The following is a 14585-nucleotide window of genomic DNA, read 5'->3' as shown; positions in this document are numbered from 1 at the left end:
AACTTTGCCCCTGATGTCCGACTGAAAATGAAATACATTTTAATAAATAGAAATGTAAAGAATTTGGCATTTATTTTCCTACATTGCAAAGAAAAGGACAACCATTCACAATTCACTGTTCACACGTCCAATTCAAATGTTTTAACAAAATAAACTAGCCTGTGTAGTTCAAATTATACTTTAATAATAATCAAGTTATACAGTATTAGAACAATTATAGGCCTAACTTCTGTAATATCTAGCAGCAGGACATTATATAAATTACATAGTCCTTGTCCAGAAAACACAATTCTGGCCTATACCTCCACAATAGGTGTACGAAATATGGTAGTATCTCCACTTCATTCCAAAAAAAATAAATCATAATGAATACACCTATGCGTTCTTCTCAGGTCTACACAAGTACATGGAGGATAGGTGTTGTTTCTGGAGAGGGGCAATGTATCACCTACTATGTACAGTAACTGTCATTTTTGGTCATAAGCTGTATCCCGTGTGATTTGACAGATTCTAGTAATATTAGTAATACTTCTGTATTGGTAGCAGTGGCAAGCTTACATTAAATGGATTGATTTACATTTGGTGGATTGATCTCAACACAGGGGGTGTGTGGCACTTTCATTTTCGAGGACGGTCTCGTGGTAATGGCTGGAGTGGAATAGTATCAAATACATAGTGTCCATGTGTTTAATGCCATTCCATGCGCTCCATTCCAGCCATTATTATGAGCCGTCCTCCCCTTAGGAGCCTCCAATGGATCTCAATTGGTAAATTTAGTCCGATTAATCTGTTTTGTGTCTCTAATACTACCATACATTTGAATAAACGGACGTTGTGGCCTTGAACAGAGTGAATCATAATTTCATTCCAACATTGCGCATATACACAGAAATTTTACTCTCAATCAAATTATCTAGCCATAGAAGTAAAGTGGTGCTCAACCACAGCAGCTCACCACATTGGTCTAACCATATCTATAATATTACAGCAAATATTGTTTCATTATTTGTGTATTTGAAGCATTCTACTGCACTGTTGGAGTGAGTAACATAAGCATTTTACTGCACCTGCTATAACACTTCCAAATCTGTGTATGCAACCAATAAACTTTGATTTGAATACACACCAGAGACACACTTTACTGATGAATGACACACATTTATAGCGTTGACTCCCTCATTTGGATGGGATCAGTTGGCACTCCTTCTCAAAGTCGCAGCCCTGGAGCAGTTCCCCGTAGTGGTCTCTGACATCCTGGTAAAGCGGGGCTCCCTCCTCTCCCTGGTTGTTGGCCAGGCCTGGGAAGGCCAAGGGCCTCTCGTTGAGCAGTGCCTGCAGACGGAGGTTTCCGCTGCAGTCATACAGCACAAGGACCAGGTTGGCAGTGTAGGGCATCATGCGGCTGGTGCGGAAGGCACGCTGGCCCTGGGTGACATAGTTGTTGGAGGTCAGGGGCACGCTGTCCTTGAAGAAGCCCAGCAGGGTCAGCAGAGGCAGGAGAGTGTCAGCGTGACCCACCTGGATGGTCGCTGCTTCTGTGACATTACTGCCAGATCTGAGGGACAGAATGGGACATGTATACTTCAGGAGGGTAATTATTTATTTGCGGCAGAACAATGTGGTATATAAGTGAACAAGAACTTGCTTGACCAGAGGCAGTGAATTGCAAAACACTAGTTGTCATATACTAGTCTACATATACTCAAGGGGAGTATATGTATACTTCTGGCCCTTCTTTGGACACTGTGTTAACAACCCTCCAGGCAAGCTTCAATGCCATACAACTCTCCTTCCGTGGCCTCCAATTGCTCTTAAATACAAGTAAAACTAAATGCATGCTCTTCAACAGATCGCTACCCGCTCCTACCCGCCTGTCCAACATCACTACTCTGGACGGCTCTGATTTAGAATACGTTGACAACTACAAATACTTAGGTGTCTGGTTAGACTGTAAACTCTCCTTCCAGACCCATATCAAATATCTCCAATCCAAAGTTAAATCTAGAATTGGCTTCCTATTTCGCAACAAAGCATCCTTCACTCATGCTGCCAAACATACCCTTGTAAAACTGACCATCCTACCAATCCTTGACTTTGGCGATGTCTTTTACAAAATAGACTCCAATACCCTACTCAACAAATTGGATGCAGTCTATCACAGTGCAATCCGTTTTGTCACCAAAGCCCTATATACTACCCACCATTGCGACCTGTACGCTCTCGTTGGCTGGCCCTCGCTTCATTCTCGTCGCCAAACCCACTGGCTCCATGTCATCTACAAGACCCTGCTAGGTAAAGTCCCCCCTTATCTCAGCTCGCTGGTCACCATAGCATCTCCCACCTGTAGCACACGCTCCAGCAGGTATATCTCTCTAGTCACCCCCAAAACCAATTCTTTCTTTGGCCGCCTCTCCTTCCAGTTCTCTGCTGCCAATGACTGGAACGAACTACAAAAAGCACTGAAACTGGAAACACTTATCTCCCTCACTAGCTTTAAGCACCAACTGTCAGAGCAGCTCACAGATTACTGCACCTATACATAGCCCACCTATATTTTAGCCCAAACAACTACCTCTTTCCCTAATGTATTTAATTTATTTATTTTGCTCCTTTGCACCCCATTATTTTTATTTCTACTTTGCACATTCTTCCATTGCAAATCTACCATTCCAGTGTTTTACTTGCTATATTGTATTTACTTTGCCACCATGGCCTTTTTTTTGCCTTTACCTCCCTTATCTCACCTCATTTGCTCACATCGTATATAGACTTGCTTATACTGTATTATTGACTCTGTTTGTTTTGCTCCATGTGTAACTCTGTGTCGTTGTATGTGTCGAACTGCTTTGCTTTATCTTGGCCAGGTCGCAATTGTAAATGAGAACTTGTTCTCAACCTGCCTACCTGGTTAAATAAAGGTGAAATAAAAAAATAAAATAAAAAGGGGGTGTCAGTTGAGAACAGTTTTGAACGATTTGTATTTATGTATGGAATGCAGGAATTGAGCGCATGGTTTTAGAAAACATGTTGTCCCTGCATGTTGCCCTGTACTAAATGAAAGCTTTTCCCTTTGTCGATGTGGTCATCATTTCATGAAGTCTGAAAGAAGAAACCACATGGAAAAAGTGGTGAGCAAGTTAGGTCCAAAAAACTGATTTTCAGAAAGTCAAATGAATTCATTAAACCTAACATGAAAGTGCATCCTTATAGCTGTGTGGTCTAATATAGTCCAAATGTTTGCTTGGAGTAAGTTGAGCCAATGGCCACCATACCCTATTCAAATGATGATTGCATTTTCAGTTTTATGCATTCAAACATTAGTATGCATTAGTATTTTTACAATGTGTCATGCATATGAACAAAATCTGTATGGTTACAGAGCAGACATTGTGCCCTGTGTATACAAACGTATAACAAGCAGGAGTCTAACCCCCCTTGAGGTTCTTGATAGAGCAGCCAAGGAAGTGAGAGAAGGGAAGAAGTCCATTTGAGCAGCAGCAATGGATGATTTGTTTTACTGAGTGACACTGAAGAGGTAAAAAAAATAAGAAACAAACAGACATGTACCTGTGCGACACGCTCTGATAGATTAGCAGAGACACACAAGGTTTTATCTGATGACATGGAGTCTGAGCTTGCTAAAAATTTCAAGAATTTCACGGACCAGTTTCATGGGCTTAGTAAACTTAAATGCAGAGATCTTGCCTACGAATTGGCACATCGAAACAAAATCCCTGTCCCAGACAACTGGTATGGAAATAGAAGGGTAAGCAATATTGAACAGTGATCTACATCGGAATGTAGACATGCACTTAAGATATACAATATACCACAGCCCCATTCTATGACCTACTAGCACCATCGCCCACTGTCACAGGACAGAAGCGCCCACTTACCCCAAGGCGGCTCAATCTACCCTGGCCTACGTTAAATTTACCCCGTAAGTTGTTCCAAGAGAACACTTTTTTTTGGACAAACTATGTTTTACAAACTGTTATGTTTATATATATATATTTTTAAATTATTTCCAAGGATACACAACATCCTGAAATATGTGTAGATATCGGTTAGAAAGAGTACTATATTTCCCTTCACATAGTAAGGTGGAATGTAAAAAATGGCTCCATTTACCCCACTCTCCCATACAGTGTTCTACTGACTGACAAGAAACCTTGAGATTATGTGGCAGGTACATCAATTCACTTTATTTGAAAAATCAAATCAAATCAAATCTCCTCTTACCTTTACAACAGAGGAGTGCCACAACTCACAGATTCATATTATTATGAGTTCTATGATCAGGTGTGCTGCTACATGCACTGTGCTTGCAACACAGCATGACAGACACATTCATTCTGTAACAGAAATGTGTATTGACATGTGGGTGTGGTGCGTGAACCACAAAATACAATTTCGTCACAGTCCAGGGAAAAGGCACACACACACACACACACACACACACACACACACACACACACACACACACACACAGGATCCTGACCAGACAAAAAGGTCTGCAAACTTCTATGATGAGCTGCTATGGATGGGTAATTGTATTACTCATTTGAACCCTATAATGAGTATTGAATAATGTTGGATGTGGATTGCCCATAATCCTACCCCCATATGTATGCGCTTTGGTTAAACTTCTCTCAGTATCATGTATACGACACTGACAGTTTGAGGACTTGGCTAAACTAGGATGTATAACAGGACACAGGGTGCAAACGAGAAGGTTCATGTGTCATATTCTATTGACACGTTGACAGGTTATTTTCGAACAGTATTTCTGACACTTGCAATAGATACTGTACCGGGCAGTTGTTTGTATAATATTACAGTTTGGTCCTAATTGGCTTAGGAAGTATCCCTTAAAAACGACAGTTCACACCAAAATCAAAGTTTGTCAGATCTTTCTGACCTCAAGTACAACACCACTTGAATTTTTGGTCGGTTTAGGAAGTATCCATTGCGAAACATACATTTGTCTTTTCGCGGTCTTGTTTTTTCCCAACAACTCAGACACAACCCACACTCACAAGAGGCTGGAAGCAGCACAGGGTCAGCCACAGAGCAGCATCCATTGAGCAGGTTAGGGGATAAGATCTTTGCTCAAGGGTACAACAACACAAAGGCAACCGCAAGGCTACCACAGCCCCAGGCAAAGTGGTCTTGCATTGAGATACGTCCACTTCCCAGACATCTGAGTAGAATGGAATCAATGGAAAAGATAAGTGCTATAATTTCCAGATTTTATTCTGTACTTATTTTTTTCCATTCATGTGGGATATAAAGATGCGGACCAACACAACCAATGGCGTGGGACAACAATTAATGTTTACATTACACTACATTTCGGGTTTGTAAACGTCTGACAAACTTTGATTTTGGAGTGTCCTGTCCTTTTAAACACATATAGCCTAAAAATAGTTTTTTTTTAACGTTAGTTACATTTTTACCCAAAGGCCATCCACTTTTAATCCTTTTGCTATACTGGTGAATGACATGAAGCCTGACACGTGAGGCTAACCAGTCCCTCACCTGATCTCATTGGCCGCTCTATCCAGACGGCTGAATACATCATGAAAGAGGATGCAGCTTGACTTGCTGTTGATGTCATGACCATAACTCCTTTTCCAGAACTGCTTCAGGTCATTTGCATACTCCAAAACCTGTTTGTGAGGTAAATGCTGTGTAAGTATACCATGGGATTAGATGATGTAGGCTTTGTGTGGATACCACGTTAGATAGTTTCCATATACATTAACCTGTTAGTGGGGTAATTGCTGTATAAGTACAGTGCATTCAGAAAGACCTTGACTTTTTCCACATTTTATTGCGTTACAACCTTATTCTAAAATGGATTCAATTGTTTTTTTTCCATCAATCTAAACACAATACCCCATAATGACAAAACAAAAAAGGGTTTTTAGAAATGTTTGCAAATTTATTACAAAAAAGAAACTGAAATATCACATTTACAAAAGCATTCAGATCCTTTACTCAGTACTTTGTTGAAGCACCTTTGGCAGCGATTAAAGCCTGAAGTCTTCTTGGGTATGACACTACAAGCTTGGCAGACCTGTATTTGGGGAGTTTCTCCCATTCTTTGCAGATCCTCTCAAGCTCTGTCAGGTTGGATGGGGAGTGTCACTGCACAGATATTTTTAGGTCTCTTTTTTATTGAACTAGGCAAGTCAGTTAAGAACAAATTCTTATTTACAATGACGACCTACCCCGGCCAAACCCTAACCCAGACCACGCTGGGCCAATTGTGTGCCTCCCAATCACGTCCGGTTGTGAAACAGCCTGGAATCAAACCAGGGTCTATAGTGACGCCTCTAGCACTGAGATGCAGTGCCTTAGACCGCTGCGCCACTCGCAAGATGTTCGATAGGATTCAAGCCTGGACTCTGGCTGGGCCACTCAAGGACATTCAGAGACTTGTCCCGAAGCAACTCATGCGTTGTCTTGGCTGTGTCCTTAGGGTCGTTGTCCTGTTGGAAGGTGAATCTTAGTTCAGTCTGAGGTCCTGAGCGCTCAGCCTGAGGTCCTGAGCGCTCAGCAGCAGGTTTTCATCAAGGATCTCTCTGTACTTTACTCCATCCATTCTGTCCCTTGATCCAGACTAGTCTCCCAGTCCCTGCCGCAGAAAAACATCCCCACAGCATGGTGCTGCCACCCCCATGTTTCACTGTAGGGATGGTACCAGGTTTCCTCCAGATGTGACACTTGGCATTCAGGCCAAAGAGTTCATTCTTGGTTTCATCAGACCAGAAAATCTTGTTTCTCATGGTCTGAGAGTCTTTGGGTGCCTTTGGCAAACTCCACACGGGCTGTCATGTGCCTTTTACTGAGGAGTGGTTTCTGTCTGCCCACTCTACTATAAAGGCCTGATTGGTGGAGTGCTGCAGAGATGGTTGTCCTTCTGGAAGGTTCTCCCATCTCCACAGAGGAACTCCAGAGCTCTGTCAGAGTGACCATCGGGTTCTTGGTGACCTCCCTGACCAAGGCACATCTCCCCCAATTGCTCAGTTTAGCCGGGAGGCAAGCTCTAGGAAGAGTCTTGATGGTTCCAAACTTCTTCCACTTAAGAATGATGGAGGCCTCAATGTTCTTGGGGACCTTCAATGCTGTAGACATTTTTTTGGTACCATTCCCCAGATCTGTGCCACGATACAATCCTGTCTTGGAGCTCTACGGACAATTCCTTTGGCCTCATAGCTTTGACATGCACTGTCAACTGTGGGACCTTATATAGACAGGTGTGTGCCTTTCCAAATCATGTCCAATGAATTGAATTTACTACAGGTGGACTCCAATCAAGTTGTAGAAACATCTCAAGGATGATAAATGGAAACAGGATGCACCTGAGCTCAATTTCGAGTCTCATAGCAAAGGGTCTGAATGCTAGTGTAAATGTAATATTTCATTTTTTTTTTTTATATATAAATTTGCAAATGTCTGAAAAAACTTTTTTGCTTTGTCATTATGGGGTATTGTGTTTAGATTGGTGAGGGGAAAAAAACATGAATACATTTTAGAATAAGGCTGTAACGTAACAAAATGTGGAAAAAGTTAAGGGGTCTCAATACTTTCCGAATGCACTGTATACCATGATATGTAGGTAGGCTTTGTATGAATACTTCGGTGAGTGACGCCCTCAGATAGACAATCTCTCATTGTGTAGAGTCGTGGTAGGATTTCCCCTAGGCCACCTGAGAGCTGGGCCAACTTACCTTATAACACAGGACACACCCACATAGCCCAGCTTCTTATTGACATCTATTCATACTGTAGATTAGGTGAGGATATTGTAAATAATACATTCATTATGTTTTAGATTAATGTCCTATCAGCAAAAGCACTTCACATAAAAAGGTCAATGGATTACTAGTTAGGCTAGATGCATCTAATTCATCTCTCCAATATTGATGAACCTCAACGTTTTTGATCACTGCTTAAAAAAATAGAGTTCCCCATAAATAATAAATGGTTCCATTTTCACTTGAACTGGTCAATACTCTGCAATGACGTAAAATGATTACTACTGGCAGGGAATACAGTTGACGTACCAGTGCATCTGCCTCATCAAAGAGTTGACACCAGGGGGAGTTGATGGTTTTGATGGCCAACTCGTAAGCACACAGGTAAAATGCAGCCTCAGCCATGTCTACAGGGGGAAAGTAATGGCAAAGTGTTCACAGGAGCCATTACATTTGAGTCATTTAGCAGACACTTATCCAGATCGACTCATGGAACAATTAGGTTTAAAGGCCCAGTGCAGTCAAAAATGGGATTTTCCTGTGTATACAAAAGTATGTGGACACCCCGTTCAAATTAGTGGATTTGGATATTTCAGCCACACCCGTTGGCCACACAAGCTTACAGAATGTGAATCGCCCAACATTAGTGACCGACCTCAATAATACTCGTGGCTGAATGAAAGCAAGTCCCCGCAGCAATGTTCCAACACTAGTGGAAAGCCTTCCCAGAAGAGTGGAGGTTGTTATAGCAGCAAAGGGGGACCAACTCCATATTAATGCTCATAATTTTGAAATGAAATTTTCTACAAGCAGGTGTCCACATACTTTTGGTTAAGTAGTGTATTTTAGAGCTGGGACAATAAACTGAAAATGATTGACACCAACCATACCGATCACATATCGCAGGCATTTGCTGATATTGTTCATAACGATAATGTGAAGTATGAAACAAAATAAGTTTGCTAAAATGGGTGATTGTTAATGACACAAATGATGGCTACAACCATCAAACTAGTAGTAGTAGTTTAAAGGATATTTGTTTTTAAACTGTGGTTCACATTAATGTTATAAACTTATCGTTCTATTTATCGTTATCGGATCAATTCAGGCAATTTCTCTAATATATTTCAACACTATGAGGTTGGAAAAATAAATGTGCAAATTATGATAATGCCCTTTAAGTGTAAGAGCTACTTGAAAAGACCGACAGAGACTTCAGCCTGTGAGTTTTGACCTTCCTGGTGACATTACCTGGCGGTAAATTAGTTAACAGGCAAATAAGAAAAAGAGATCCAAACATCTTTGGCAATATTAGCTAGTTTTCCCCTCCCAACTCCAACCACTCCCTGACAGTGCTAGCTAAATTCTTGCTGGAGAAATTGCTCTTCGATAAGAAGCTATTTTTTCCCCCTTTTTGACTATTTTAACTGAAAACAATTAGAGCCCGACCGATATATAGGTTCAACGATATTGTAGGATAATATTGGCCTTTAAACGCTACATTGGTATCGGCCAATAACTCCACCGATAACCGATATTCAATAAATAGGATGAAAAAAGGGAATCTCTTGCTTACAGCGCCATCAGAATGTATTTACACCCCTTGACCTTTTCCACATTGTTGTTACAACCTGAACTTAAAATAGATTCAATTGAGATTTTTATGTCACTGGCCTTCACACAATACCCTATAATGTCAAAGTGGAATGATTTTTTAAAAATTATTATTATTATTATTATTTTTTACAAATGAATAAAAAATAAAAAGCTGAACTGTCTTGAGTCAATAAGTATTTAAATCCTTTGTAATGGAAAGCCTAAATAAGTTCAGGAGTAAAAATGTACTTAACAAATTACATAAGATGCATGGACTCACTGTGTGCAATAATAGTGTAAAACATGACTTTAGAATGACTACCTCATCTCAGTACCCCACACATACAATTATCTGTAAAGTCCATCACTTGAGCAGTGATTTTCAAACACAGATTCAACCACAAAGACCATGGTTGTTGTCCAATGTTTCGCAAAGAAGGGCACCTATTGGTAGATGGGGGGAAAAAGCAGACATTGAATATCCCTTTGAGCATGGTGAAGTTATGAACTACACTTTCGATAGTGTATCAATACACCCAGTCACTACAAAGATAAGGGTGTTCTTCCTAACTCAGTTGCCAGAGAGGAAGGAAACCATTCAGGGATTTCACCATGAGGCCAATGGTAACTTTAAAACAGTTACAGAGTCTAATGGCTGTGATAGGAGAAAACTGAGGATAGATCTACAACATTGTAGTTACTCCACAATACCAACCCAATTGACAGAGTGAAAAGAAGGAACCCTGTATAGAATACAAATATTTCAAAACAAGCATCCTGTTTGCAACATGGCACTAAAGTAATACTGCTACAAATGTGGGAAAAAAGCACTTCACTTTTTGTCCTAAATACAATGTGTTTTATTGTATTTGCACCAAACATATTACGGAGTACCACTCTCCATATTTTCAAACATAGTGATGGCTGCATCATTTTATGTGTATGCTTGTAATTGTTAAGGACTGGGGTGTTGTCAGGATAAAAAAATAAAACAGAATGGAGCTATGCACAGGCAAAATCCTGGTTCAGTCTGCTTTCCACAAGACACTGGGAGATGAATTCACCTTTCAGCAGGACAATAAGCTAAAACACAAGGATAAATCTACCCTGGAATTGCTTATCAAGAAGACAGTGAATGTTCCTGAGAGGCCAAGTTACAGTTTCAATTTAAATCTATGACAAGACCTGAAAATGGGTTTCTAACATTAATCAACAACTAATTTGACAGAGCTTGAAGAAATTAAAAAATAATAATGTGCAAATATTGTACAATCCAGGTTTGAAAAACTCTTAAGACTTACCCAGAAAGACTGTAAGCTGTAATCGCGGCAAAAGGTGTGTCTACAAAGTATTGATTCAGGGGTGTGAATACTTATGTAAATGAGATATTTCTGTATTTAATTTTCAATAAATTAGCAAAAATGTCTAAAAACATGTTTTCGCTTTGTGATTGTGAAGTATAGTGTGTAGATAGGTGAGATTTTTTATTTTATTTAATCAATTTTGAATTCAGGCTGTAACACATCAAAATGTGGAATAAGTCAAGGGGTATGAATACTTTCTGAGGGCACTAATCTGAACACTTGTGGCCATTTTCATGATGTGCCATTATTGTCACAATGTATGGAATCAATATTTGAAGCAGTTATTGAACAATTGCTCTTTTGGATGGCAATGTATGAGAATTCAGTGTGGGAAAATTACACTAATTCCCCCACTGTAAAACAGTACATCGGCAGATATATCAGCATCGGTACGTTTTCCCCCTCAAAATACAGGAATCATATCGGACCCCAAACAACATATAGCTCGGTCTCTAAAAAAATCACAGTAAGGTACATAATTGTTACCCAGAAATTATTTGATATTGAGAAAAAAACAGCTCCATTGGAACTTTAATTGCCTTGTCGACCTGGGGATTCGAACCAGCGACCTTTCGGTTAATTGCCCAACTTTCTTAAATGCTAGGCTACCTGCCGCCATTCCATGTAAAAATTTAAATAATTATTACAGACCAGTGACCGTATCTGTACTTTGATATAAAACATAAGTCCTGTATGGTTTAGCATTAACAACACATTCCCCACTTTGTTTTACTTTTCAAATAATAGAAACATACAGGTATTCTTATTTCAATGTCCTCACTTCTCAGATGCTCATTGATGACATTCTGATAAAACCATTCAGTTGAGGGAATTGTATATGGGAGTGCTTAACTGTTTTGTACTGTTAGTGAGAAAACAGCCCCATCTAGTGTCTAAATATTCTGTAAAATGTTTGCAATCAAGCAGATCTGAAGGAGATCCGTTCATTGTATAGAGAACATGAGCAACATCATGAGGATAGCCCTCTCAGTAATAATAGAATAGCTATATAATATTTACTATCCACTGTAGAATAGACATTTTTGTTTCCCAACGTCCTGTGACAAATCACACACAAATAGAGATAGAGACAGATAGGCTAGAGATGGAGACCTGATGTAATGTGGCTGTAGGGGACCAGGAGCCGGTCTGCTATCTTCTCCTGCACCCTCTTCATCTCTGCACTGGACGTGAACTTGTCCAGCTCAGCCATGGCTGACTGGTTCTTGTCGACAGTCTCCACAAACCTGGTGCATTTGTCAAAGAACCTCATCAGTGCATCGTTCACCTCGTAGTCAATCTCTTCATCTTTGGAATCAAACATAGAAGGCACTGGTCATTCAAAGGGAGATCTTCAAAGTTTTGAAATTATAATAATATTAAGGTCAATGAAAGTGAATGAAAAGCACAAATGAAAAGCTAGTGACAAGTTCAGAACGTTTTTTTTTTACAGTGTTATCGAGTGTTATAACCCTGCATGTTATAACACAGTAAGACATGTTGAATTGTTTATAATTTCACTTCCAAAAGACTGCTGGCCAATGCAATATCATGAAAAATGACCACTTATGACAAAATATAATATCGGTATTACATTTACCTAGCGTGGGTGTTGTTTCTGCTCTCCTACCAACTCATGCCAAACAATTTGGGGAATTGGGATTCCAGGGAACATGTTGTCCGAGGACGCAACAGTAACCAATGGGGTCGGAGCTTAGCGAAGGGTCAATTGTTTAGCTTGTCAATGACAAATAGTGTAAGTAAACGCACAAACAGATCTGGGACCAGCCTAGCTGAGGAACGCTAAACTCTGTTCTCTTATATCTAAGCGGTTGATTATTGATAACTGGTTGCGTGATTTATCAGTCTATACTTGTAAAAATGTCAATTCTGAAAACGCTTACCTGTATCTACATTTTTCCTGTACAACTGTGGTCCTTCTGTGGGGTGTTGAAATTCATACTTTTAATAAAAACTTTTATCGAATACAACCACTGATTTTTTTCCTAATTTGTGTTGCTCAACTGCAGGTGTAGCGGCCTTGAGATACTACATACACTGAGATTAGCAGTGTACATTTTTTTCCCCACAGTGTGCCATCACAGCAGCATGATTTGTGACCTGTTGCCACAAGAAAAGGTCAACCAGTGAAGAACAAACACCATTGTAAATACAACCCATATTTATACTTATTTATTTTCCCTTTTGTATATCATTACACCACTGTATATATACATAATATGATATTTGTAATGTCTTTATTCTTTTGGAAGTTCTGTGAATGTAATGTTTACTGTTCATTTTTATTGTTCATTTCATTTTTGTATATTATCTACTTCACTTGTTTTGGCAATGTTAATTAACATATGTTTCCCATGCCAATAAAGCCCATTGAATTTAATTTAATTGATTAGCATGGATGCCACGTTCAAGACAACTGGGAACTCTGAAAAAACAGTCATCCAACTGAACAGTCAACTCGGGCATCTTTCTTAAATTCGGACATTCTGACCCGAAAACCAACTGACGTCATGATTTGACCTCTTTTTCCCCCCCGTGTTACCAGTTGTCTTGAAAGCACCATGTTTCGACTGCTGTTGTTGCTCGCAAAGATTATGGATATACTGACAAGATAACTCTCTCTACCCTAACAATGGGAGCCACAAAGCAACTCCGCGGGTTCTCTAGCTCCCACCTGTCCAACTCAGAAAAAAAAGTATAAAGTTGCCGGGATGTCACGTGTCCTTGTCAGTACACGCTTAACAATTTAAGCATTACGAAACTTTTATTCACTCAAATAACCCATTCGTTTTTTTGTTGACCAAATTCGACTCACTGACCTCCATCCAAAAACTCGCTTGGTGGGCGAAACGAAGAACAACGCCACCTGCTGGAGGGAAACAGATATCCCGCCGACTTGGCCACTCTCTTACTAGCAAATTGACCAGTTGTCGATCCTCAACCCCGCCTCGATATAAGAATGTAGTTGAGCTTTCCTCAAATACGACAAGGCTAACATTGACCTACTTAGTATATATATGCCTTATGTCTTGCAAATAATAAATAAAGAGTTGTATGCAATATGCTTGCACTTTGACACGATGCTATCATAAAGACATCGAGTAGGGTTATATCTACCTTCTATGTCCCAGAGCTTTGCCAGTCCTCCCTGGAAAGAAAGGGTGCTGTTCACACACCTGTGCTTAGAACTGGTCATGAACTTGATGTGACCATCTTGTAGCTTCTCCTTAGATATCAATGATGGAAATAACTTGGACAACCTGACTGCCAAATGCCTGTGGTCGAGGATTCCCTTCTGAACGAGACGGCCATCCATCTCATCAGTGTACCACATCTTCCACTGCGTAATTTCACGCAACCAGCGCTCCTCTCCAGAGGCCTTCTGTACAACAAGATTGTGAAGTGCTCGCATCTTCTTGACGTTTTTCGTCGTCGGGTACCTTGAACCGTGCCGTATGATAGCGGTCAGATGAATTTCGCGACATTCTGCAGATGGGGGCTTTACAAGAGATTTGTTTACAGCGAGTATGTCATCAATGAGGTAAGGGTTCACTTCTTCATATCTACCTTTTGTGGTGAAATATTTAGCAATCGCTGGAATATCTGCAGTGGTCTGAACATTTCCCGATAATGAACAACACGAGGTGTAACTAAAGAAGAAATGCGCACTAATAACTTTCAACTGAATGGTAAGCAGCATATTTACTTTATTTCGCCAAAAACGTATCAGACAATTCCTGCCCTCAACTCCAGGCGTGCATTACCATTCCAGTTTTGTTAAATATTAATCAGCAGGCCTATTGGTATCTTTTCCGGAGTTTTCAGGTCCATGGCCAAC

At 40.1% G+C, this 14585-nt stretch overlaps 1 protein-coding gene across 1 annotated transcript; it reads right to left on the bottom strand.

Moving 5' to 3' along the window:
* Positions 1-162: 162 nt before the first annotated feature.
* On the bottom strand, positions 163-14538 carry LOC135511030 (multiple inositol polyphosphate phosphatase 1-like). The gene is made up of 5 exons (XM_064932488.1): positions 13865-14538; positions 11840-12034; positions 8076-8173; positions 5542-5672; positions 163-1555 (listed from the first exon to the last, which is right to left on the bottom strand). The coding sequence occupies exons 1-5, from the start codon at positions 14445-14447 to the stop codon at positions 1177-1179; spliced, it is 1386 nt and encodes a 461-aa protein (XP_064788560.1). The 5' UTR covers positions 14448-14538; the 3' UTR covers positions 163-1176.
* Between the last annotated feature and the right edge of the window lie 47 nt (positions 14539-14585).

This window comes from Oncorhynchus masou, chromosome 23 (assembly GCF_036934945.1).
Source record: "Oncorhynchus masou masou isolate Uvic2021 chromosome 23, UVic_Omas_1.1, whole genome shotgun sequence".
Lineage (NCBI taxonomy): Eukaryota > Metazoa > Chordata > Actinopteri > Salmoniformes > Salmonidae > Oncorhynchus > Oncorhynchus masou.
The sequence above is the reverse complement of the archived record's forward strand: the minus strand, read 5'-3'. Positions and strand labels throughout refer to the sequence as shown.

Coding starts and splice junctions, on each gene's coding strand:
- LOC135511030 (XM_064932488.1), bottom strand. CDS start 14,447: ATGCTGCTTACCATTCAGTTGAAAGTTATTAGTGCGCATTTCTTCTTT. Junction 12,035..13,864: donor AAAGCTCTGGGACATAGAAG/GTAGATATAACC, acceptor TTGATTCCAAAG/ATGAAGAGATTGACTACGAG. Junction 8,174..11,839: donor CTACAGCCACATTACATCAG/GTCTCCATCTCT, acceptor TTCCCCCTGTAG/ACATGGCTGAGGCTGCATTT.